Source organism: Echiichthys vipera (assembly GCF_963691815.1).
Source record: "Echiichthys vipera genome assembly, chromosome: 21".
In the NCBI taxonomy this organism is placed as follows: domain Eukaryota; kingdom Metazoa; phylum Chordata; class Actinopteri; order Perciformes; family Trachinidae; genus Echiichthys; species Echiichthys vipera.
Genome location: NC_139846.1, coordinates 8,140,207 through 8,167,734, shown reverse-complemented (window position 1 = coordinate 8,167,734; position 27,528 = coordinate 8,140,207). Strand labels below are relative to the sequence as shown.

The following is a 27,528-nucleotide window of genomic DNA, read 5'->3' as shown; positions in this document are numbered from 1 at the left end:
CAGAGAACAGCCAATATACAATCTACTGATCCAGCGGTAGGGTAAATAATAGCTTCAGCAGCATCACTTATGATGTGATTTTGAGATATGCAGACTGTTCTGAGAAGGGAGTGAAGGTGTGAATGTAATCTATGTAGCCAGTTTTCATGATGCATTTATGTGGAGTGTCAAAATGTGGGCGAGTAGGGAACGGGAATCGGAAACCCAGCGGTTATCGGTGTGAAGTCAACTTGGCCTCTTCGGGCAACGGCCAACATTTCAGGTGTAGCCAGCAGCTATCCGGGTCAAGGTTTCTTCGTCTGATTAGCAACTTAAGACGCAAAAATAGAGTTTGAGAGTCGGCGTCTCTATAAACAGATCTCTGCACATGACTTTGACAAATAATAACAAAAAGCTAATTCTACTACAGCAGATGGATTATGATATTGCGTGACAGTCATAACTTTACCTGCATGCAACCAAAACATGCTCATGTGATTGCTCAATACTACTCCTACTACAAATAGAATACCAGGCTGCTGTAACTTCTAATATACCCTGGCCGATTTTAAACCAGGGAGAGGGGCAGATATTCTGTCTCAAAAATACACAGAAATAATCCAAATAATAATCCAATCTTTTGTGTTGATATCCCTGACATAGACAACTGTGTCATCCTTCATTTATTCACATATTTATTCTTTATACCAGCATATATATATAGCCTAGTCCAGATCAGAGGAGTCTGTTGGCTACACAGCAACGAAGTCCTGACAAGATCCCCAGTGCGTTACAAGGATCAGATGACACATGGGCCTGATTATTTTACTGTGGCTGCTGTTGCAGACACCAGTTGCTCAACTGCTGAAGGCAGGAGTGTGATTGATTACTGTTGATCACTTAGCACTCAATGCTGGTTAAAGTGCATCCTACTGCACCTGATACTGTATGTCTCCAGGAATGTGACACTGGATCCAGCTCTGAAGATTGTCACTTAACAGCAATGAAACCTTCTGAAGCAATAAAAGCAAATAATAAGTTAATATCCGTCCTGGTCTGTACTGGTTGATGTATTATATTTGCTGGTGTAAAATCATTTATTACACCCTGAAGGCTGAACACAATGAGGGTGCCGCTCCCACGTGGAGTATGGTGACATCTGGGATGACAAGGAAATAAATGTGTCATGGTGAGAGGACATGTAAAGATAGTACAGGCTCAGTTACGCACATGCTTGTGAAAGGGTACGAAAGGGTGAGAAGTTTTTCTTTCCCACTGTAGAAACATCGCACAACAATTGAAGATCAAACCAGAAGTTGTTCAAGGAATGCAAAGCAAGATGTTTGCTGCCAGATTGCACAAAATGACTATAATGTATGTAAATTACTAGCAAATACCATGAAAAGATTTTTGTCTTTGTAATTGATGCAGTTTGTTTTGCTTATCTTGATTGAAAGCAGGAAGTTTACAGCGCTTTAAACCTGCTTCAAACTGAAGGCATTACCTACCAGTTGGTACATAAAGACTCACACAACTGCTGAAACTTTCTATTTCTATTCTGTCTGTGAGTCTATTTTATGTGTCTTGCTTGTGTTAACTAATGCCCTAATTGTGTATTTATTCATTTATTCTGCATGCTTATTTGTATTTACGGTTGTACTCTGCTGTTATTTCTGACTGATACATCCCCACCTGCCTGGCATTGCTACAGGCACACATCACTCTTATCCTTCTGCATCCTTCATCTTTCATCCCTCTTTATCACTTTATATGTTTGCGTTTGAACCGTGACACAGTGCACACTTTAAACACACTTTCTTAACCTAGGGTTAACTGAAGGCTGGCGCTGTATGATTCACACTGCACTTCCACTAACCCTGGGTTAAATGTCCATTGGAATATGTGACTAATGCTGACTTCAGCCCCGTTTTGCACTTGCAACTTCTAGCTCCATTTTCAGTTGATATTTACTGGCTAATGCTGCAAATTCAGTGCTAATGCTGCCAATCCGTTAGCGAGCCCTAAGGCTAAAGTCGGAGTTAACCCACTTTGGACTGTGCCAGTGTAAAAGCTTCTTTTAGCCTGGTGCTAAGAGCAGTGGGAAAGCCTATAGATGTCACATCTGTCACAATAAAAATATTGAGACGAGACCAAATTGTAAACAAAACAACCTTTTTAAAAAAAAAAAGACAGTAGAGATTTCCAGTTGTTTTTGGTGTTTTGGTACCTGTTAAGAAACAGAAGAGCGCCAACCTGTTCCCTGAGCTGAGCTAAAACAATTGTAGACTTGTGAAGATAGTGAATGTATTATTTATGCACAGGACATCATGAGCAACCTCGGAGATTTGTCAATGTTGTGGCAGTCACCAGTAGAAGTCTTAATTGCCAAATTCTCCTTTAAGAAAACATCTTGATAAAATATAATCTTTGCAATGGGAGCTGATTCTCTTGATACAGTCGACTAAATGCATAAAATGAAGCACATTATTCTTTATATTGGAAAATAATGTCATGCTTTTACACTGCAGTATGATTCTATATTGCATGCTGCTGTAAATGTCATAATGCAGCCATTAAAACAGACCACCCTTGTCCCCTGCAGAGGCACACTCGCACAGCTCTGAACTACAGCATTAACTCTTTGAGACAGCTCTATAAATAGCTCTGAACGGCTGTTTCCTGGGGCTCATAGTGGGGTCCTAATGACTGTCTGCTCACCCTCAAAGGGCAACGTAACCTAAATTCATTGCAGTGCCATCTTGCGATAAGCTTGAAGTATCTCTTTGATGGACAGAACCCGAACACATCAGTGGCTAAAGGCTGGTGTTGAAACACACCCTCGACACTGAGGCTGTGTCTTTGTTACCCAATTTTTCTGTGACTAAGTGACACAGGGGTTTAGCTGTGATGATTCATGCTGCCACGAAGATGAAACAGTGAAGATCAAAAGACGGATAGAAAAGGAAAGGAACTGAAAGGTGGGTGCATGTGTCTGCAGAAAGATGACTGATGCATCTTTTCTGGTAGATTTCAGAATTAAAGGCCCTGTAGACATATCTTCTCGATCGGTTTCTTACTGTGAGCGATGTGGCCTAAAATGAGTGTGCAATATTCTGCAAAAGTTCAAACCATTTTGGTGATTTCACATGAGAGATTTTCTGTATTTGCTGTTTAGTCTGTGCTCTACACGCCGGTTTGAAGTGGGTGTAATCAGCCTCATATATGAGTTAGAAGGTTACTGCTTCACCTACCAACAGCTTCAGAAGGCTGTTTTTAACATCGCATTGAGATTTCAAACAAAACGGACACTACTGGGTTAGGTTTAGGCAACAACACTACATGTTTAGGTTTAGGAACTAAAACCACCCACCATCATGGATGGATTATGAGACAGCAGGCAAAGAAACACAAACTCAAAGAGCCTACTGTCGGTCCTTTTGCATCTATTTTTGTCTGTTTGGCATCTATTTGTGGTAATTTTGCAGCTATTTATAGTGATTTTGTGTCCCTTTGCAGTCATTTTGGATCTTTTTGTCATCGTTTTGCATGTTTTTAGTAATTTTTTTTATCTTTATGTGGTGGTTCTGCATCTGTTTTTAGGTATTTATAATTTTTAGGGATTGTTTTACATTTATTTTAGTCATTTTGTGTCACTTTGTAGTCATTTACATCTATTTTTAGTAGTTTTGCATCTTTTTGTTGTCGTTTTGCGTTTGTAATTTTTTATCTTTCTGTGATAGTTCTGAGTCAGAATTTCTTTTTGTCCTTTTTTGTGTTCATGTGGGTAGTTTGTACGCATTTTGTGCATGTGTTTGCTTGTTTTCTGCCCCCTTTTTTGTCATTTAATGTAATTTTGTGTTTGTTTGTGGTCTAGCATGCCTGTGATTGTTTTGTGTTTTGTTTTTTTACAGCATCATTTTGTGAGTCAGGGCCCCTGACCCTTTGGGCCCCGGGGCTTGTGCCAAGTAGGCCCGTTCAGAAATCCATCCATGTCCACCACCCTAACCTCCCTCCAAATGGCATTTTGGGTCTCGTAATATACCCTCATACTACGTCATCATGCAGCATCGCGGTTAAGAGCGATCCATGAGGGGAGATTCAGTTCTCTGCATATAGGGTCAAACATAAACTGTACATTTATAACCAAAAGCAGATTTGAGCCTTTAAGGGGGAGCTGTTATGTAACTTAACAATTTTTTTTGTGTCCAACATTTATTGTATGGTTTAGATACACGAGGGAGGAAACGCACATTAATCAACTCGGCTGCATCAAAGAGGACGACCTTTAAACAACCCTGCAGTTTCTGCATCTTTGTGTTGATTTTCTCAAGAGAAAACAAGAACTTGAGAGAAAAAAGTATTTCGCCCCAATTATGAAGGGGACTGATTTGGCGGAGCTAAGTGCTACAGCGTTTCTCAGTCAACAGGGCATCTGTGAGATGAAGGAAGTCTGTCATCTGGTTGGAAAAAAAAAAAGAAAGAGTGTGATGATGAAGGTATAGATTGGTATCTCTGGGAAATGGTGCAGCAGTTTAAAAAGCCATTACACGTCAGAGATTGGATCAGTAAGGAGGACCGTTGTGAGCAAATGAATGGCACCGTTTATGTGTTATGTAACCACTCAAAGAGGTGAGGGAGGCGAAGGGGGTGAGAAACTAAATACAGAAGCTTGACAGGGGGTGTGCAGAAGAAGCCAGACTAAGCAGAATTCGAGTGATGGACGAACAAGTAATAATTTGACTGTACGGTAACGGTGAGACAGGACACTTGGAGATGTTTATCACGTCCCACTGCTTCAGATAATTTGAGGTTTTGTAGATAAGAGGTCACTGTATAAACCAGACTGCTGGTCGCCTGTGTGTGTGTGTTTGTGTGTGTGTGTGTGTGTGTGTGTGTGTGTGTGTGTGTGTGTGTGTGTGTGTGTGTGTGTGTGTGTGAGGGATGTGACCTTGGAATGATGTTGTTATAATGTAAACAGCTGGGCTGCTTACTCTGCCAGCTTTGCAACTGACCTGTTTTAAAGGGCAAGAAAAGGAGGCTGATTATTTTTAGACGTGGTGCTTCTCTAAATCACTAGGTTTGTGGAGCCTTCGGCCAAATCTGCCTTTCAAAGTCAGTTTCAAAGGCCTTTCCAGAGCAGTTATTCAAATTATGACTACATTTTAATGGTTAGAGTAAGTCCCTCTCAATTACACTTAGATGTGTAACCTTCACTGTGCAGAATGATGCATATTTTGAAAGTATTATTGAAAGAAGTACCCCCCTCATAGTTTATACGTAAGGGGTAATGTAGAGGGAGGGGAGTATTATTGCGGACTGGACCCTGGTGATGGAGGATTTTCAGGTATTGAATCACCCTGAGGGTTTTTCATTCATAATAATGACCCCGCTCGCTGTACACACACATGAAGAAATCAATAATGTGACACAAAATATTGATTTAGAAAATGATTTATTTGTTTAAAAAAATACTCCTCCAGGGTCTATGCTGAGGACTGTGTGCATACCAATCAGAATCAAGTATTCGACAAAGCTGTGTATATATTTAACTTATTATCCTCAGAGTACGGAAACAGCTGCTATATGTCAATCAATTTAGTTCAACCCTATATGTAAAATGTATCAGAACGATAGACTAGTCACATGATAATAAAAGTATTGTTTATGAATTCAAGCGTCGTACTGTGTTGGTGGATTCATTTTTTTTTTTTGCTGTATTCTTCTTCTCATTTTAAGGTATACTTTATTCCTCAGCTAGCTCTGTAAAAACAAACTGAACAAAATAAATAAAGTTTTTCCGTGGAAAAACCTTCCATATCGTTATCAATAGTATTATTATTATTATTATTATTATTATTATTATTATTATTATTATTATTATTATTATTATTATTATTATTATTATTATTATGGCGCTGACATTGAATTCTATAGGAGGAAAGCCAGTCAAAGCTGCTGTGCAATATTAATGATGGAATTCTGCACAGTGCCATTATCCTTACCACTTTTCACTAAGTAAGAAGTAATATATCATGCCCTAGCACTACAGTGCCTCAGTACTTTTCTTGGATGTGCTTTGTTAAAATCAGCAGATTAATTACTTTTGAGCCAGTTACTCCCAAACCTGCACCGTCATATCCACACAAGACGTTCTCCCACTTGTTTATTTGTGTTTGTCTGTATAAAAATATAAAAGCTGCATCCTCTTTCTCTCCACCTGCCAAAGTAAAGTTAATAATCCCATTATAGCTAATGGATTGTTCTCATAGTTTATTCATGGCATCCTCCTGCCTGTCCATTGTCTTTGGCCTCTGGGAAGCTGCTAATGCGGCGCCAGTAATAGCTAAGGTAAACTGTTATGGCTGATGTTTTTTTGCCACTAATGACAGAACCATGGGTAGCCCGTCAACAATAGCAAACAGAAGAGGGGGGGGGGGGGGGGGGGGCAGATTGTTACTGTGCTATGCATAATAAAGTCTAAATTTAAAACAATAAAAGTCAATGTTTACTTTTGTTTGGTTACCTGATGAACCACAGAGCACCTGTTACTTAACAAGGTGATGAACTGAGAGGCGATCACAACAAATGATGTTGACATACTGTATATGATATGATAAATTAATAAACAGCCACATACAACCACTTCCTGTCCCACGTAGCACGTCGTGTTGCTTAAATAAACATGGGAAGGGAAGTGAAAGAGTGGAGGTGGGGGCTCGTGAGGATGCAATCAGCATACGTCCAAAAACTTGGACTCCTGGGTGTTTTTTCCAATCAGCTTGAATCCAATTATGTCCTACATTCACATGAACACACTCCCCTATCTGTCTTTGTTCTGCACATACACACACACACACACACACACACACACACACCAATACACTCCTTTGCTGACTGATATTCCGGAGAAAAGGGAAGGAAATGTTTGCTTACGCACAATCAGCTGATGACGGGCACAGTGTTTCCTGTCCCAATGACCTTCTGTGTGACCTTGTAATCCAACTGTAGGCCGTGATAACGCCTGTAACGTATGAATGAATGAACCATTCATGGTGTTTTGGTGAACTTTGACGGGTCATTTCTATTTACTGCAAATTATTTGTCAGCAGAGTGAGATCTCAGCCAAGGACAAAGGTTTACCCAAATACCAACCTGTTAATCTGTGTACGGACATAACCCAGTGACACAGGGCCGGTGTCAGAGTGAGACAGGCCTCAGCTGATTCAGGGTGGTAGATGGTCATTGGCTGCCATCTGCTGGAGAGAGGAATACCGCTTTGTTTTGCTTGTTGCTTTTTATGGATAGGACATAATCTTATTCATTGCAATCATAAATAACTGTACCTTTGAGACAACACACCAGTTTTTTTTAATAGAGGTTATGCAGTAATACATTTTACTGTGTGCTTTGCTTTGAAACACACAACTGTGTACGCAATAATAACTGTCTGTACTGTTATTATTATTATTATTATTATTATTATTATTATTATTATTATTGTTATTATTATTATTATTATTGTTATGCTGCCTTCATTATTGCTTCTGTTTACTGTTGTGCTGTCTTGTCCCACCCTCACAGTCATTAGCCCTTTTTTTGTTTTGTTTTTTTCCGTTTTCATGTCATTGTAAGCATCTTTGGGTCACTGAAAAGCACTATATAAATTAAATGAATTATTATTATTATTATTATTATTACTATTACACAGGTAGGCTGCTGTACATATTTCATATATTATTGTGCACATTTTCCATTCTTTTTTAGTATTTTTTATTTACTATATATATATTTTTTTCATTATTTGTTAATTATACTGCACTTGATTATTACATAAACATATCCGTTAAATTGAATTAAACAAATAAGTAAAATTAATATTATTATTATTATTATTAATATTAATATTACGACAAAAAAAAATTATGTATTTCCTTTAGTGAGTGGGTAAACTTTGCTCCCCGCCCATCCGGGGCAGCCCTCATTTATAATCGAGCGCACCCGCCACAACGGCGGAACCCGTGACTTAGAGCTCGACCAATCAGCGTTGTCCGTGAGCAACGGAATCGCTCCCGATTGGCTGAAATCCCGGCCGGTCACACATGACTGTTTAGTGACAGTTCCGGATTTCCAAATTCAACCAACGGACGCTTTTTTAGGAAGTTTGTGGGGTTCTGGTGCGGTTGAATGTTACAATAAACATTTGTTATTAAGTTGTTTTTTAAGTTAAGTGTTACACCAGCCGAGTGGTGTAAAGAAGTGAGATGCAGGCTATGAGGTGAGGACTTCTGCTGTATGTAAAGTGGTGTTTAAAGTTATGCTCAGGTGGTAAACCAAGCCAATGAACTAGCTAATTATAACGTCATACAGAAGCTCCATTACGTGTTATTCGCCTTAGTTGGGGGCAAACGTGTATGTTTCCTTGTAGAAAGTGTGTTTGCTCTGTCGTGCTTCATGTCACACCCATTGTTTGTAGAGTCAAAGGTTGAGTAACACTTGTTTCTCAACACCCCAGAAACCTGTTCCGGGCCGCCTGGTGCTCTGATGCCAGGCTGGATGGCAGCACGGTGCTCATCACCGGGGCCAACACGGGCATCGGCAAAGAGACCGCCGTCGACCTGGCGAGGAGAGGTGGGTCTGACCCCCATACCATAGCTTTATTTATTTAGACTGTTTATTTATTTCGATTGTTTATTTAGTCTCTCTTCATTTCTTTATTTAAATTCTGGATTAATTATATTTTGGACACTAAAATAAATCAATACTTGTCTATCATTTTTGATTAAATTAAATAAAAATGCAAGAAATTGTAAAAAATATTTGATTGGAATATATGTTTATTTATTTAGATTGTTTAGTCATTATTTCTTAATTTCCCCTTTTCACTCTATTTTATTTGCTTATTTTTCCTTTTTTTAAATTCTGGATTAATATATATTTTGGACATTAAAATATATCAATACTTTTTGTTTAAATTAAATAAATATGCAAGAAATTGTAAAAAAACATATTTGATAGGAATATTTATTTAGACTGTTTATTTATTAAGATTGTTTATTTATTCTTTCTCAATTTTCCTTTCTTCATTATATTTTATTTGCCTATTTCTTTTCTTTTTTTTTTAAAGAATTTAATTCTTGATTAATATATATTTTGGACACTAAAATAATCAATACTTTTCTATAGTTTTTGATTAAATTAAATAAATATGCAAGAAATTGTAAAAAAATATTTGATAGGAATATATGTTTATTGTTTATATATATATATATATATATATATATATATATATATATATATATATATATATATATATATATATATATATAGCAGCTTAATATGAATAAATAACGCAAAACTTTTTATTTTTATTGTAATAAAACTTATAATTCCCCATGCAGCTGCTTCAAACATTGACATGTCACATATTGGAGTTTTAAAACCTGCATTTTAAACTAAACTTTGTTGTTGTTGTTGTCCAGGTTGAAACGGTCTCTCTGTGTAATACAGTACACACATTTTGTCACTAGGGGCTGCTCAGCACCTGTATCACGTGAATGTTTGTATCTGACTGCTGTTTATTTTTCTTTTCAGGGGCAAAGATCATCATGGCGTGCAGGGACATGGAGAGAGCACAGGCCGCCGCAAAAGAAGTCATTGAAAAATCAGGAAACGAAAACATTGTTTGCATGAAACTTGACTTGGCAGATGGCAAGTCCATTCGAGAATTCGCTGAAGCCATCATCAAAGGTTAACCCATTCATTCTTTAGAAAAATGTACACTAAAGGGACTTTAAAGGCACAACCGTAACTTGTTAACGTCCTTTTTTTTTTTTTGCGCAGGAGAGCCGAAGCTCAACATCCTCATCAACAATGCTGGAGTGATGGTTTGTCCTTACGGGAAAACAGCAGATGGCTTTGAGATGCAGATCGGAGTCAATCACTTTGGTAAATTAAACTATGTAGTCTCTTACCTGTGTAAGGAGGAAAAGATGTGAGAGAATGGATGGATTAATACACCACCTACTCCACCTAGTGTTTGATTTAACACCCAAATTATGAGTAATATGGTGTCCTGTTCATATAGAATTTATTCTGCAGAGTTAATTATATGAGACGAACTCCAATTATTTCGATTTTCAGTCATGTTGAACTGCTAACGTAAGTGAATAACTGAAGCTCCAAGGTTTGCCTTTACCTTCAGGCTGTCTGGTCTGTAGGTACTAAAAGTCTCTAAATAGTAGGCCTAAAAGAGCTCTACTCAGCATTCAGAATATTAATATAGCTGCAAACTTGTAATGTGTACATGCGAGTGCGTCGGTATCAGACGCCGGAGTCCTCGGAAAATTGTCAGTATTTACAAGTTTGGGCCTGGTGCGTCAGAGCTTTGTGGAGGCAATCCCAGCCCCAAAAGTTCTTAAAAGGTCTTAAATTTGACATTATTAATTGCTACATACGTTTATCTAATTTATTTTGGTCAAAATGAGTCAAGATCTTCTGTTTGATAGTCTAAATTTATGATATTAAACCTGCCACTGATACTGTAGTTGGAAATTATACTTCCACTTACTGTTGCCAACATGTGAATCAAGTTTACCCACTCTAGTAACAATACTCTTACATAAAACCTAGCTCTACACTTGAGTAGATATATACTGCTTCTCTGTATACTTGCATATGTCCAATAATCCTTACATTTGGTTGAATGAAATCATCTTGATAAGGTCTTAAAAAAGCATTCAATTTAAATGTAAGAGTCAGAGTGTACACACAATGTCCATTCGGTGAAGGGTCTAAATGTTTTTTTCTCCCTACAGTTGACGACTAAATCTCATATATTCATGGTTCCTTCAGGTCCTTGTAATCCTTGACAGTTGAATTTGGGGGGGGGGGGGGGGGTTGCCTTGCCTTGCCTTGCCTTGCCTTGAAAGTTTTAGAAAATTAACATAAATAGATATGGGTCAGTCTTGATCGTTGTCTACAAACTATGCCATGTTGGTTCCTTGATTTGAGGGCAGTGGGCCTGGAAAGTCTTTGAAGAGTCCTTGAATTTGATGTTTAAGAAGGTGTGGGAATCTTCCCACGGATCCTTGAAATCCCTGAAAGCTTATGAATATTAGAGGGAGGGGGATGATCAATGCCTTGAAAGTTTTTGAAAACAGATATCATCGACATCTATCTGTCTTGATTGGTGTCTCAAACTATGCCGTTTGGGTCCTTGAATTTAAGGGAATTGGGCCTGGAAAGTCATTGGAAAGTCTTGAATTTGATGTGTAAAGTGTGTAACATTACTTTAGCTGTAACATTTTTAATGAGTTACTTTAACACTGCTATTACTTTCCTGAATTCTAGCAGTACTTGTATATATCTCTGTAATACTTTGTTATTCAGCAGAAAATTCATTTTTGCTGTTAAATATTTATTGGTGTTGATCTTATTAGAGCTTGCAGCGCTAGTGTCCGATAAGACAAATAATCCCTCGGTGCGATACAGTTTATGACCCTGCCATCAGAACATTTGTCCCTGCCAAGGTTTATAGACCACACTTTTAATAACTCCTTTGTCTGTAAATTATGTCATTAAAAATCCACATAGCTTTCTCACAGTCTCTCACACTGCCTGGCAAAAAAAAAATGATTAAAGTATGTGTAGAAATAGGTTGAGTTTGTGAGGAAAGAGTAAACAATAAAAAATGAGAGATTCTAATTGGACCATAGCAACAAAAAAGCCCAAACTTGGATCGATACCTGTTATATTTCCATTTTGCAGCTGTCCAGTTTCTAATGTTTCTCAGTCCTGTGTTTATAGGATTGCAGCATTTTTTCACATCTCCTCAACCCGGCTTATTTGTTACCACCTGCCACTCTGTTTTTAAGCTTTTTCTCTGCAACATACAGTAGTTTCTTAAATATCCGAATAAATAAAGCTTCTCTTTTCTGTCATGGGCCGACATTTATCTCCCACAATGAATGCTGGGCGTCTGTTTAGCCAAGGTGGCTAAACTTAACACATGAAAACGACCAAGAAATAGACAAGCACTTAAATCCTAATGGGACTAATAATTAAAAATTATTTTCTGTAAAGAAACATGAGTGTTTGGACCATTCTTATATTTTGTCCATCCTATTTACTATAAATAACGCTAAATATTAGGGCGTACTCAGACTGTCCTTCCGCACCGCGACCAGGGCTTTAGGGTACTGGTCCCCCCTCCCTCTCCCCCCCGCGCCCCAGCCCCGTTTGTACTCACACTGCCAGGGCCTCGGCCAATGCTTCTTGCTGTCCATACGCCTCACGCCGTAACACGTTACACGCATTGATTGCGTGTGTGTGGCTTTGTTTACAAATCTTTCCACAGACCTCAGAGTTTTTGTGCGTCTTGTCGACTGTTTTTGAATATTTTCATCCGACCAAATCTGCAGTAAACACTCCACCTCCGCATCACACCAACGTGAACCTTTCACCGCCATTGTTGTTGTTGTTAAATGTCCGCGCATGGTCCATCCTTCTATTTTCTATGTCTGGACAGGCGGACATAACGCTACCGCTGTAGGGCTCGTGCTCGTGCTCGTGCTCGTACACGTGCGCACGCTCGTGCTCGTACATGTGCAAACGGCTCCGCTAAAGCCCACCTCTTTCAAGCGGGCCGTGGACGGCCCGCTGGCCGCAGTTGTGCGTGGAACGGGTGCACTCACACTGCTTAAAGGTACTACGCTTTAGCTGAAAAAACGGTTTTGGCCCCGGCCAGAAGGACATTGTGAGTACGCCCTTAGAAACACAGCAACAACATTTTTCTCAAATATTCCTTATGCCATAATACTGCTTTCTCGAACCCTGCACTGAATATGAAAGGCATTTCCCCGTTCTCTAGGTCACTTCCTGTTGACGTATTTGTTGATCGACCTAATTAAAAGTTCAGCGCCGGCCAGGATTGTCAATGTGTCCTCCATGGCTCACTCCTGGGGCTCCATCAATCTGGAGGATATCAACAGTGAGAAGAGTTACAACAAGAACTCCGCCTACTCTCAGAGCAAGCTGGCCAATGTTCTCTTCACCCGCTCGCTGGCTAAGAGACTAGAAGGTGTACACGACGCCCTTACCTCCGTCATTTTATTCATACGCTGTTTCACTCGTATACAGTAACAGTAACAGAATCAACTTGTCTTCCAGGCACAGGTGTGACAACGTATTCTCTCCACCCTGGAGTAGTCCAGACAGATTTATGGCGTCATCTGAGCGGCCCTCAACAGTTTGTCATGAAGATGGTCAGTCCTTTCACTAAGAACTCCTCCCAGGGAGCTCAGACGAGCATTTACTGCGCCGTGGAACCGTCACTGGAGAAAGAGAGCGGTGGATACTACAGGTATTAAACATGTAGACATTGTCCATCATACATTTCCTGTTATCATCACAAAGGTCAAGGGGACAATTGGAGGTGAAGAAGGCTACAATAGTTAGCTTATAGATTAGAAACATATGCTGTGTCCCAAATCGTGCACTTCCACCCTCAAACCAACTTTTTTGAGGGTGGAAGTGCGTTCACGCCGGAAGTCGGTAAAATGCAGTGTACTGCATTTCTCTGGTCGCACACTCAAAAACGGCCAAAGCTTTGAGTGTGGATCGCTGAACACTCAACGCTCTCAATCGCCGCCATTTTGACTACGTAGCGGAAGAGGCGGGACTAAATTCAAACTGGAAAATGGCGGAACAACAGCACAACGGAGCGGCAACAACTAGATTCACTTTATTCATTTAAAAAAAGGATCACAAGGATTTTTGGCGGTGTGCTGAGCCAGAAGAGTTGTTGGAAAAGCTTTTGGAAAAATAAACAGAAGAAGTAATACGATCGTCATTTACGATAAGTGCAGGGCAGAAGTGTGTGATTTCAGCACTTACTGGGGAAATTGAGTTTACTCACTGTGTTAACACCTAGGGCACACAGTGCACGAATGTCAGTACACTCACTGGAGTGCGCGATTGGGGACACAGCAATAGACTGTATTAAAAATGGACGGAGCCTCTACATCGAGGTCCGTTCTCCCAACTTGATCCAATCGTCCTAGCCTACAGGAGTCTCCATCTTGTCAGACTTTGACTGCCTCATTTCCTCTGACCAACAAAGGGCATTGATGTGACATTGGGGCGAGGGAGGTACATCCATCTGGCTGACGTTTACCTCCAAGGAGAAGTGAGGTCCAGAGGCTAGCTGTCACTCAAGAGGCCACGCCCCCAATTATTCATAAACTTTAACCTCCAATAAAATTAAAAAACTAGCCTGGCACAAAAAAATTCACCCCCCTCAGTGTTGTCATGGAGATATGACCTAAACATACAGACTACCATGTTTTTTTGTACCAGGCCTTAAATATGTTTCATTACGCTGTGAAAACGGCCTGTTTAACATGGGGGTCAATGAGAAACTGCTCTATTATGAAACCCGCTCCTAGTGGATACTCTGAGAACTGCAGTTTTTGGCACCTCCTTATTGGATCAACCAGGAAGTCCCTGTGGTGGGGCTTGATTAGAACGTATTTACTAATTACAATTGCTGAATAGATATTACCCACAATAAATCCAGAAAATCCCTTCCCAGTCAAAACACCGTAGAAATCTAATGATGGAATACAGAGAGGAACTTTCACGTTGTTCATCCAGCATGTCTTTGCTTACAGCGACTGTGCTGCTGCCAGCTGCTCAGCGGCCGGGAAAGACGACGTCCTGGCGCAGAAGTTGTGGGAGTTGAGCTGTCAGATGCTGTCGGTGACGTGGGAATGAGGCAATCTGGAATTTAAAATAATCAGTTTACAGTCTCACAGCGTTTCCTTGCAATATATTTCACTAACACAGCATGCCAAGAAATGATGTTACAAAACATTATCTTAATATAGTAGTTACATATCTGTATAGCACTTCTCAAATGTCTTTGTCTATTTGCACAACGTGGCACTATTTCTAATTAAAATATATATTATAAAGTGAATAATATTCCATTTTCAGAAATTTGCGCAATCTAAAATACTATTTTTATAAATCTTTGTGGTGGGTATTTGGATAGAATTTTGGAGTAATTAAGAAAATGTGTAAAGAGTCAGATTAAAGGGTGTCACAAATGAGTTTTTCTGTTTCTGTATTTTACGTCATTAAACCCAGTGTTACACTCCAGCCTTTGGTTTTTGTCTCTACATGCTCCTCAAGGTTGAATACTTTACTTTAATTTTTAGGAATTTGCCTCAGTCTGCTAATGACAGTCATGACACATACTGTAATAAGAGATAAAACACACATAATACAAAACCTCCACCCTATAAAACACTTCATACATCAGTAGCAGTAAGATATTAACAGTATAAGAGGGAAGTTTAGTGCAAAGTACGAATAAAGGGCTTCAAAATACAGTGTTAGTCGGTTCATTCATAAAGTTCTGGTGCAGAGTCGGGAAGCCTTTTAGTAATCGGATTGTTCTTCAGTAAGTGCTGTTGATAGTGTCTTAGTTTTGATGGCCCGTAGTCCTTTTCTCTCTGAGGGGGGAGTTATCAAAACAGGGTTGGCACTGGCAGGGTGTGTGCAGTCCTGTAACATTTTTAGACCTTTGTGCTGAATGCAGCTCTAATAGATTTCAGAACTGGTGAGTGAGTTTCAAATAATTGGATACAAAGAAATACATGAAATGAGCACCGCAACATGACAAAAAAGTGTTGTCATTTCCTGAATTTTAATTGTAATTCTTCATGTTCTGTATTTTTTTTTTTTTTTTTTTTTTGGGGGGGGGGGGGGGGGGGGGTCAACACTAAAGAACTGTATCATGGATTTATTCAGGAGTTTAAAAGGTGCTCTAACTTTAAAATTCAACTTAAAGCATATTAAGTCATTATGAAATGTTAACATGTTTTTGGCACAGACCCTGCTAAGAAAAATACTGTAGTGTTTGTCAACTAACGTGATGTAACTGTTGATATAACCGCTGCCTTTCCCAACACTTCCCAACACGTTTGCCCTGATATTACCTCTAAGAGTAATAAAGAGCCACAGTTAATAACTTCAATACCATCGTTTGATCTCTGTGCGACTGCAGCAGATTGATAAAGTCAATAAAACAGAGATAACTGCGACCAAGATGACCATCGGAAAATCAACCCAGGATTCTGCTTTAAAAAGCGAAAGTCCATTTATCGAACAAATTATCAAACCAAAAACTTTATCTGTTAGTTTTGATTGGTTTTAGTGACTTAAAACTGATATGCAACAGAATACCTTTGAGTACTTTATAAGTTAACAAAGAGAAATAATCTTTTCTAAATGTGCTTTTACAGTAAGTGGTCTTTGTTTCCCGATATATTGAGTAATTATTATGTGTCCAAAGCTAACATGTAGGCAGGCATGCACTGTTATTGATGGTCATATTGCATTTTGCAGTACGTGGAAAAAAGGAAGGATAATAGAGTCTATGTGAATGCATTTACCTTGAACTCAAAGTACCTTATCAAAACATAAAGCTGGAAGGTAAATTAAGGCCACGCTCTCAATTTACACGTGCTGTATGCATTGTATTGGAGTAATGATAACATTGTTGCCTCATAAATTTCAGTTTTTTTAATAATAATGGCAGTTACTTGATGTAAAATGTGGATGAATTATGTTAATGTATAAAATGTTGAATATATTTTAAACTGTATATCCTTGATTGATTAATTGGTTGGTTGGTTACGTCATAACTGTGATAAGTTTCAATAAAACAAGACCTAGAGTCACCCCATCGTTGGATAACATATTGATCTACTCATTAAACTTGGTCTAATCATTTACGAGGCGCCATAAATGTGTGCACTGAAGTCCTTCATCTCCATGGCCACGCATACAATCAATCATTAATGTTTAATAAAGAAAAGAAGCTGGCTATAAGAATCAAGCGCCGAGTCCGGCAGCGATACCATCACTGAGGGGAAAAAGGCAAACAGAATGGATGTAAGGATTCACCGGTTCGTGACGAAATGTGACTAATTACACGGTTTTAAAGAATGCTACACAAATTTGTTTCTGGATGTGATGCTGGCGTGATGGTGCAGTAAAGATTTTTGATTTTCTTTCTCAGTGATGTTTAAGTCACAATGGAAGAAGCTGCAGACAGTATTGCTGTGGTAGGCATTGGATGCAACTTTCCAGGGGGTAAGCCATTTGAGCTTGGGAACATGGTTTTGGTTTTGTTTTTTTGTTTCTTCATATTTTTATTGGAAATACTCCATTTACAGAGTTCCTGCAATGTGTATTAAGATAAATAAACAATACCTTTGAATGTAATTCTCATCATTATTAGATCAGATCTGAAATGTACAGATTAAAATGTTTTCGCTTGACACATCCAACCTCTAAACGACCATCAGGGATGTTTAAATTAATTCCTGGTAATTCTAAAAAGATTGTTGTGTCATTTTATTTTATTGAAATTAAGCTACTGTGGCCAAAGGTTTCTACCCTTTTCACCATAACCTTGTGTTTGCCAGTCGGGAGAATTTTTCATCTGATCTATCTGCTACAATTTATAGTCCCAGGATTGGTATTTTAAGCACTATATATCTTTCCAAACAGGAGAAGGGCTTGACAATTTCTGGAAGGTTCTGATTGAGGGGAGGAACTGTTCTGTGCCAATTCCCAAAGAGAGATTTGACCTGGCCGGCTGGTATGACGCCGATGAGAACAAAGCCGGTAAATCTCGTACGGCCAAGGCTGCTCTCATTGACGGGTATGATCTTTAAACCTTAATATCGAGCCTATTTAGATAGGCCCATTTGTGTATTTTGTAAATATCTGCATATAGATTGTCTTATAATCTTTTTTTCCCTGTTGATGAAATTATCTTTTAAAGGGATTTGTACCAGCTTAGGCTTCTAACTTTGCATTTTTGTAAACAAAACAAATGCTTGCATTTCTTTGTAGCCTTTTTAAACTGTCTTGTTTAAACTGGGTTATTGAGACATCTGAACATTTTTGGGACATACTCAAATATATATGGATAGAAATGATCTTCTCTTATTTTTTTCTGATCTTTAGTGATTGTGATGAACTCAGTTGTACCCTTGTAACTTGTGGATGATGTCACTGATTAGGGGATGTAAACATAAATAAGCCTGTTTCTGACACTTGTATTGCACTTGCCTTGAGTAAGACCAAGTGTGGTTAAAACAGGTTATTGTATACAATGAAATGAGTGCATGGTCATGGTTAACACATGTTCAGATATTAAGTGAAAAAGAAAATGATAAATATTGGTTAATATAGAAAAACAGATGATAGAAGACATTTTAGATTACCAGAAATCAAGGAGTAGTCTTCTCATACAAATACAGCTCTGAAACAATTCAAAACTTTTGTGTTCACTTAAAAACACCAAGTTGTGTGTCTTAATTCTCTCACATTGCCTCAGCTTAAACAGCAACAGAGCCCTTCTGATTTTCTCATTTTTTTACAAATGTCATCACCAGGTGAAGTAATTTTGCTTTAGACAATTAACATGTTAAACGGTTTTCAATGTTTTCAGGTTCAATGAATTTGACCACAAGTTTTTCGGCATCAGTGACAGTGAAGTGGAACAAATGGACCCTCAGCAGAAGCAGCTCCTGCAGTGTGTCTACAGGGCGTTGGAGAATGCTGGAATTCCCATGGAGAAGGCTAGTGGCACCAGGACAGGAGTGTTTTTTGGTAAGTCAGTAAAAACTGTAACTGTAAAAATATTTTTCTGACGAAAAAGGCCCATCTCCGGTACACACCACATGGCTGGTAGGGAGACAGACCCAGAGCTGAGGGCAGTTTGCTTAAAATACAGTACATGAAAACCAGTGTTGAACGTGATCATTGAACGATAGTTCATGAACTCGTGTTTTTCTCTTTATAATTCCTCATTAAAAAGACCATTCAAGCAGCAGCAAGTGTTTCCTCCTGGTTTTGAGAATATACTGTAGGTGTGAAAGCTGCAGCTGCTCCTGTGTGGACTGAATGGACAGCAGCAAAGTAGTAAGCAACAATGTGGAAATGCTGTCCCCTCAGTTCTAATGTGAACCCTGGTTGGATATTCAAAATTGGATATGAAGATGAAATCTGACGCATAGTTTTAGTGTTGAAACTGTTAAAATAACTGCTGTCTGTGGTTCTATATAGACTGTGGCAATATTTTGTTTTTAAATAATAGCTTGCAGCAACATACTGAACAAAAGAACTATGAACTAGTTCATTTTTGGAACTGCCAACTTAATTTATAATTTTGAACTATGAACTGAACTAGTTCATTTTCAAATTTGTGAAAACACAAGTCAGTGTTCAGCTGGTTGACGTACAAGGTAAGGCAGTAACATTAGTAACACTTATATCAAAGGATACGACAACCAAGGAGCTGTGTGTGTGTGTGTGTGTGTGTGTGTGTGTGTGTGTGTGTGTGTGTGTGTGTGTGTGTGTGTGTGTGTGTGTGTGTGTGTGTGTGTGTGTGTGTGTGTGTGTGTGTGTGTGTGTGTGTGTGTGTGTGTGTGTGTGTGTGTGTGTGTGTGTGTGTGTGTGTGTGTGCGTGTGTGTGTGTGTGTGCGTGTGTGTGTGTTTTTAGAGCTTTATGTCCATATAAAAGAACTTCTGCTTTAAGAGGACAGAAAGAATGTGTTTGTCCTGTGTTTTAAAGTGCAAAGCAATTGTAATTTCAATCACATCAGTAACTGACTTTTTTATAGTTTTGTGTAATATTTCCATCAGATTTTATTTATTACTATAACACCTTGATTAATATAACTTATCTTAATAATATCCATGCGATAGGCACCAGGTGTTTCTGTACTTTCATTACCAGTTTTAATGTTGCTTTTATTACAGGCCTCATGAACAGAGATTATGAGACAAACGCTGCTCACGTACACCCAAATGTGATCAACCACTGGACTGGCACGGGGCTTGCCATGAGTATTGCAGCAAACAGAGTCTCCTACATATTCAACTTCACTGGGCCCTCACTGTCCATAGATTGTGCCTGCTCCTCTTCTCTTGTGGCTCTTCACCTCGCCTGTCAATCCATTAAACAAGGTCTGTACAGTATGTCTAACTAAAGTCTTTTCAAAGACACTTTAGAGCTGCCTTTGAGGTAACTCTGATGGAAAGTGATGCTATAGCATTGTGGTTTGACTTACAAGCACAGTGCATTCAAATATTATTTGAGATGTTGTTTTGTCTTATCAGGCGATTGTGACATGGCTGTTTGTGGTGGAGTCAACTGCATCATAGAGCCAAGGGTGTTTGTTGCTCTCAGCAAAGCAAAGATGATCTCACCTGAAGGAACCAGCAAACCATTCTCCAACAGAGCAGATGGTTATGGTAGAGGGGAGGGCTGTGGTGTCGTTCTCCTGAAGCCGCTGAAAAAGGTCCGGATAAGCAGTAATAAAAGTGCAGTATTTAATGTTTACTTTTTATTACACAAGCAACCATATAAGATATTAGAGCAAAATCAATAAAGGACTGATTGACTTACTTATACTTACTATGAAGAGCATAACATTCAGTTCCCAGGTAATTGTATATCAATACGGCATACTTTACAATGATAAAAACATTATACTCTACAGTAGGTGTTGTTTCTTTTTAATCTTGTATTTGCTTCACAGGCTATACAAGACCATGACCATATCTGGGGTATCATCAGCAAAACAGCAGTCAACCAAGATGGACACTCAGTTACCCCAATCACAAAACCCTCCATGACACAACAAGAGGAACTCCTGCGTAGAATCTACTCAGAGTCTGACCTTGCAAATGTCCAGTACATAGAGGCACATGGGACTGGAACCCCAGTTGGAGACCCAACAGAGGCGGGAAGCATCTCAAACACCATTGCTAAAGCAAAACCTCCTGGTTCAGAGACACTGCGGATTGGCTCTGTGAAGAGCAACATTGGACATACAGAATCTGCAGCTGGAGTGGCCGGACTCATTAAGGTTCTCTTAATGATGAAGCATGAGACCATCGTTCCCTCAGTTTTCTACTCTGATGAGACTGCCAGTGTAGATGCCAAAGCCCTGAACATTAAAATTCCTAAGGAAACAGAAAAGTGGGAAGCCTCATGTGCAAGAATTGCAGGCGTTAACAACTTTGGCTTTGGGGGAACAAATGCACACGCCATTGTCAAACAGCACAAACAGTCACACATTGAGCAACAGAATTATGGGAAACAGGCAAAGTATTTTGTTATGTCTGCAAATTCACCAAAATCTCTTACTCTGATGATGGAAGACACCATTAAACAGTTAGAAGCAGATAGCCAAGTTGATCTAGAATCTCTGGTGTACACCTCAGCTTGTAGGCGGAGCCACCTAAAGCATAAATACAGAAAGGCCATCATTGTTTCCTCTGTAGTCGATCTTAAAGAGAAGTTAAGTGCCACTGTAGGCAGAAATATTCGCCCATCTTCTTCAGATCCAAGGTTAGTGTTTGTCTTTTGTGGAAATGGTGTCACTTACCATGGCATGTGCAAACAGCTACTAAAACACGAGCCTGTATTCAGGGATAAGATCAAAGAGATTGCACAAATTTTCCAAACACTCAGTATGCTAAACATCTTGGACACACTTGAGAGTGAGTTTGAAGGTAGTGACTTCAACAACCCACGCGTTGTCCAGCCGCTCCTATTTGCTATCCAAGCTGGCATTACCACCCTACTCAGACACTGGGGTGTCAAGCCTGATGCAATACTCGGTCACTCCGTTGGCGAGGTTGCAGCCGCTCACTGTTCTGGCCTCTTGTCTCTTGAGGATGCGGTAAAAGTCATCTATATCCGTAGCACTCTCCAGAGCAAAGTCACTGGGGGGAAGATGCTTGTGATCAGCAACATGGCTGTATCAGAGATAACGGCTCTTCTGCCTTGTTACTCTGGTAGGATTTGCCTTGCTGCTTTCAACAGCCCGCAGTCCTGCACCCTCTCAGGTGATGCAGATGCAATTGAGAGCTTCCATAAGGAGCTAAGCAACTCAGCCAACAGTCAGAATCTGTTCCTTCGTGTACTGGATGTCCCTGCTGCTTACCACAGCCACATGATGGACCCAATTCTGTCAGAAATTGAGGAGACAGTTGGCTCCTTGCAGGTGGATGATCTTGACACAGAGTTGTTCTCAACAGTAACGGGCAAGGAAGTCCAGCAGGGGGATTTCTGCACAGGTGAATACTGGGCTAGAAACATTCGCGAGCCAGTAGCTTTTGAGCAAGCAGTGAGGTCAGCAACTAAGGGAAAAAAGAATACAGTGTTTGTGGAGATAGGGCCAAGAAGGGCGCTACAGAGAAACATCATTGAATCTGTGGGTAATGACACATCTGTTCTTGCCTCTGTGCAGCCAGAAAAAGATCATGAAACAATAATGTCCGTTGTGTCTAAGCTGTTCGAACTAGGTGTCCATGTAAATTGGAACACCTTCTACAGAGGATTTGAGACAATGCCACTTCCTATTCCAAAATACCAGTTTGATTGCTCAGACAGAGATGTTATCATTGGAGCGGCACAGAAAAACACAACAAGTAACCATCCTGTGCTCTGTCAGACAGGAAGTGAAAGCAATGTTTTCAGCTGTGATCTGATGTCTGACTCTTCTTTCTACCTGAAAGAGCACAAGCACAACAATATACCTATCATCCCTGGTGCCTTCTATGCTGAGTTAGGTTTAGCCGCTTTCATGGCCAGTGCCAAACCAAAAGTACCGCTCAGCTCACTGCAGCTCAGTGTCAGTTTTCACAGTCCATTTGTTTTAACCCAAAATTCACCTGAAATGAAGGTGCAACTAGAGAAAACAGAGAATGAAACTAGGTTCATGGTACTCTCCCCATCTGCAATGTATGCGTCAGGCACAGTGGCTTCAACAAAAAAGAGACTGATTGAGGAGCAGTGCATTTCACTAAGCTCCATCTACAAAAGATGTAAATCTGTAGTGAGCTCTCATGAGTTCTATGGATATCTCTCCCAAGGAGGCTTTCAGTATGGAGATGTCTTCCAGAATAAGGGGGATGTGCACTATGGAGAAGATCTCAAGGAGGCTTTTGCAAATATCACAGTTCCAGAAGAACTGCAATCTCAGTTGCATGACTACTGCATCCATCCTGTTGTGCTGGATTTTCTGATGCAGCTTCTCCCAGTTACAGTAGAGCACATTTTTGCTGGTAGACCAGGATTTCCTGCCAAAATAGGAAGTTTGACAGTGTTTGATCCCTTGCAAGATGAGATGGTTGTCTATCTGAGAGCAATTGATGTGGGCATTGATCACTTTGAGATTTGTGGCTGCTTTACAGATAAAGAAGGAAGAGTGTTGGTTGAGGTTAAGCATGTGATAATCAAGTACCTTGGCAGTCGCTCACATGTGGTTGAGGAGTATTTCTACCATAATGCCTTTAGTGTCATCCCTGAAGGCATCACACCTGCTCCTCCTCCTAAGGCCTTGGTCTTCTGTGACCATATGGGGATTTCTAAAGGCCTGCAACAATATTTGGACTCGAGATCTAGATATGTTTCATTCACACATGCAAAAGATATATTGAGCCACGGGTTTCCTTCTCTCTTGGCAAATCTCAATATCACAGCTATCGAGAAAAACTTTGATGAGGTCTTATTTTTGTGGGGCAAAGAAGACCTCACTTCCCTAGCAGCTGATGTTGTCCTGCAGAATTTTGCGAGCTGCTGTGAAACTTTCCGCCAGATAGTCCTTGAGCTAAAGCGAATTCACTTCGCAAACTCCATCAGAGCAGTCACCTACCGTTCATCTGACATCACAGTAGACCACATAAGTCCAGGGTTTGCTCTGGCTGGCATGACAAGGTCATTTGCTGCAGAGATACCAGATCTTGCATTTCAGCTGATTGACATAAGTGCGATCTCTGCTAAAGATATCGCAGCTCTGTCTGAGGTTCTAAGATCGCATCCTTGCAGCAAGTACCCAGAGTTGGTGGTAAAAGATGGTCTGATTCTGAAACCTTCCATTGTTCGTACACCACCGGAAATCGTTGACAGTTCAGAGGGCAGTTTTACCTCTACATCTGAGCCCTGCATTCTTCAGACAGCTGAAGCACATTCAATAACTCAAGTTAGTGCCATTCGCTTTGAGGAAACCCAGCCAATTAGTGGTATGTATGTTGAAATTCAACCCACTAAGATATGTGCTCATTCATCTGATTACTTCCCTGTCAGTGATTCACATCTGAAATTTGGCCGGACACTGTACTGGAACAAACACTCATCACAGAAACACAAGCTACTTGCTCTTGATTTCAGTGGTATTATTACAGCAGTCGGTAAAGATGTAAGGAAATTGAAAGTGGGCGACCATGTTGCTTCCTGTTACCCTGTGGTAGCAGCCAGCATAGTCAGAGTTCCAGAGGATGTGTGCTACAGCACCAAGCGGTTCCCAGTCCTTCGAAAAACACCCTGTGTTTCCTACTTTGTGCTTGCATGGGAGATTCTGCATCGAGCCTTGCCCAGAGCCAAACATAATCTGGGAATCATATCCTCTGTGCCTGATTCTGCTGTGATGAAAGTCTTGGCACTCACCGCTCACAAGTCAGGCTGGAATGTGATTGTTGGCACACAGTGCAATGGCTCTTTTGTAAATGTCAATCAAATGGATGTATTTGTCATCCTGCCTCCATTTGATGAATCTCTGATTGCTAAAATGTGCAACTTCCCAGGTGTCCAACATGTTGTATTCATCTGTGAATCTCAGATGCAGTGTTTGCTAGCCCAGGACGTGTTCCAAAGTGTAAAAGAAAGTGTTCATGTGCAGACAATTCAGATGCCAGTCATTTTGCAAAAGGGAGCCTTGAGTGCACAAAGGCCACACATTTATCAATGGCTGAAATCCTTGAACTTGAGCAGAAAATTTGCTCTTCAGAGCTGTACCTTTCAGAGTGTGAAATCTGAGAGCGTTGAGAGCTTTGAATCAGAGCCATCACAGTCATACTTCAACTCAAAGAAGCTTGCTGTTGTTGTTCTGGATAAAGATGACAGCAATACACTGTCTGACATTCCACTGTTGGCAACCAAAAAACAGCTTTTCCGAAAGAGAGCGGTGTACATAGTTGCAGGGGGTCTTTCTGGTCTGGGTTTTGAAACTGTCAAGTTCATCTCGCAAAGAGGGGGTGAGTACATCGTCATACTCTCCAGGAGAAAACCCACACCAGATGTGCAGGAAGAAATACACAATTTGGAGAAACAGTGTGGAAACTGCATCACAACCATGGAGTGTGACATATCTGTGTCTGAGTGTGTGCACAAGGTTATCGGTGTCATAGGCCAGAAATACCCTGGTTGTCCAATCAGAGGAGTGTTTCACAGTGCAGTTGTCTTGCATGATGGGTTGATTGAGACCCTTGACAGATCTCTTTATGAGAAAGTTCTCAAACCTAAAGTAAATGGTGCACTGAATTTGCATCATGCAACACAGCATTGTCATTTGGACTACTTTGTGTGTTACTCTTCAATCTCAGCATTTCTGGGAAATGCATCACAAACAAACTATGCAGCAGCCAACACATTCCTTGACATGTTCTGTCAGTACCGGCGCAAACTCGGGCTGCCTGGACAGTCTATCAACTGGGGAGCTCTAAACCTCGGCCTCCTTTTAAACAAGGAACATTTCCAGCGGTTTCTGGAGGCAAAGGGGATGATGGTGTTGGATGTGGCTGAGATTCATAAGAGTCTGGAGCAATGCCTTGTGATCAATCGCCCCCAACAGGCTGTTTGCAGGTTTCACTTCAGAAACATCAGGTACAACATCCTCTCTCAAAATGCGGCCTTGACCATGCGCCTGACTGCATTGGTAGACGAAGCTTTCCAAAAATCCAAAGAGACAGACTCTCAAACTAAACAAGCTGAATCTGTCTCACCAAAAGATTATGTCATCTCTCTGCTCTGTGAAACCATTGGCATGGATAAGAGTGAGCTGAAAGATGAATCACCTCTCTTGTCCTTAGGCATCGACTCCATGCAGGCCATGACTCTGCAGAACCTCATATTTCAGGAGAGAGGTGTGAATGTCCCTTTGGTGAAACTTTTAGATCCCAATGCCACCCTATCAACAGTAGTAGCTATACTGAGTGAAGAAGGTGAAGATAAAAGTTTCAGTGATAAGAAAGAGTCTCTTCCCACTGAAGTCATGCGTGTTTCTACCAGATTGTAAAAATGACAACAGATACAGAAATGTAAACAACAGTTATCAGAACATCATGATACTACAGTCATTAAAAATGTTGTTCAGTAGGAGTATGATTGCCATTGCAATACAAAAGCATTAGTGGGTTAATGCTACATGTTCATAATGTATTTTGCCTATTTTGTTGTTTTTTTGTAAATATTAACCTCTGGTTGTTTTTGTTCCTTTTGGTATTGTAGTTTTACATTGTTATAACCATTCCCATGTTATTTTTTAACTGTTTTGGAGAGATGCCCAATTTTACAGTTTTACACACTCAGTATTAAGTGATATGTTCATGGTGAAAACAGTCAGCATTAATACACAATTATTGTTGATAAATGATTAATGTAAATAAATGTAAATATAAGTATAAATGTTAATGTAAGTACACTGTTTTTTTTTTTCATTTTTAAAGCTCACATCTGCCACAGGGTTCAGCATAATATTAACATCAACTTGCTCTTATCTGCCTGTTTTACATTCACTCATCTCTTACAGGTCATGGCCAGTTGTTAGCACTGCCAGCTCAATGATTCTGATTGATTATCACCTTTATGATGATGATGATGGAATAAAACATGATACTATGGCACGTCCCATTAATGTTCAGTTGGAGGCATGTATTATTACCACACCTTTTGCTGTTTGAACCATTAATTTATCACATGGATATTGCCACCACAAGGACAAACATGCACATAAAATGAAAACAGATTGTTTTCTATTATGTAAGTGTTTATTGCACTGTTTTCCTGAAATGAAAATCCAAAATAAGCAGTTCCTCCTATCAATCAAGACATTATTTACTATACTGAATCACATTTAAAACATTGTAACCTTTTGATATTATAGCAATTTTTGAAGACCATCAATGTATGAATTCTTACATGTTGTCATGGCGACATATAATGTTATTGGTTGTTTTTTTTTGCTTATTTATGACAAAATAAAATACGCTGCCAATTTCTCTATGCATTTGGTAAGGTTGGTTTATTCACAAATATTCTTCCATGCAGTTAAGGCAGCTTGTACAGTTTCAAAAATTAATTTGAAAGTCAAGTCATACATACATCTAAAGAACATCAAACTAGACCGATCAAATGACAAAAGTGAAGTGACAATGACAGTGGAGGTCAATTTGCTTGTAGGATACATTAATCATGTTTTTAGTCTGACTTGTTAATAGTCAAAAACATTAAATAACACCAGCCTTATGCTTAATTTCAATCTCATTTTGTGATTTATTGTGCAGATCTTCTACAGAGAACTTACCAGCAACATAAATAAAAATATTACAGTAGAAATCAGACATACAGCGTTGTATTTAAACGTATGACTGAGCCAAGAAAAACAACAATATACACTT

At 39.7% G+C, this 27,528-nt stretch overlaps 2 protein-coding genes across 3 annotated transcripts; both read left to right on the top strand.

Annotated features, from left to right (window-relative positions):
* Positions 1-2,781: 2,781 nt before the first annotated feature.
* On the top strand, positions 2,782-15,118 carry rdh12l (retinol dehydrogenase 12, like). Of its 2 annotated transcripts, none has more exons than XM_083936296.1 (7): positions 2,782-2,957; positions 8,492-8,607; positions 9,571-9,726; positions 9,820-9,924; positions 12,848-13,057; positions 13,147-13,339; positions 14,649-15,118. In XM_083936296.1, the coding sequence occupies exons 3-7, from the start codon at positions 9,585-9,587 to the stop codon at positions 14,749-14,751; spliced, it is 753 nt and encodes a 250-aa protein (XP_083792422.1). In that variant the 5' UTR covers positions 2,782-2,957; positions 8,492-8,607; positions 9,571-9,584; the 3' UTR covers positions 14,752-15,118. The 2 variants fall into 2 exon arrangements, with proteins under 2 accessions (XP_083792422.1, XP_083792421.1); XM_083936295.1 differs by lacking the exon at positions 2,782-2,957 and adding an exon at positions 8,115-8,254.
* Positions 15,119-17,081: 1,963 nt separating this feature from the next.
* Positions 17,082-26,147, top strand: LOC310963307 (phenolphthiocerol/phthiocerol polyketide synthase subunit C-like; the record flags this gene model as incomplete). The annotated part of the gene is made up of 6 exons (XM_083936049.1): positions 17,082-17,139; positions 17,560-17,713; positions 18,509-18,669; positions 19,822-20,028; positions 20,182-20,363; positions 20,604-26,147. The coding sequence occupies 6 exons, from the start codon at positions 17,082-17,084 to the stop codon at positions 26,145-26,147; spliced, it is 6,306 nt and encodes a 2,101-aa protein (XP_083792175.1).
* Positions 26,148-27,528: the final 1,381 nt, after the last annotated feature.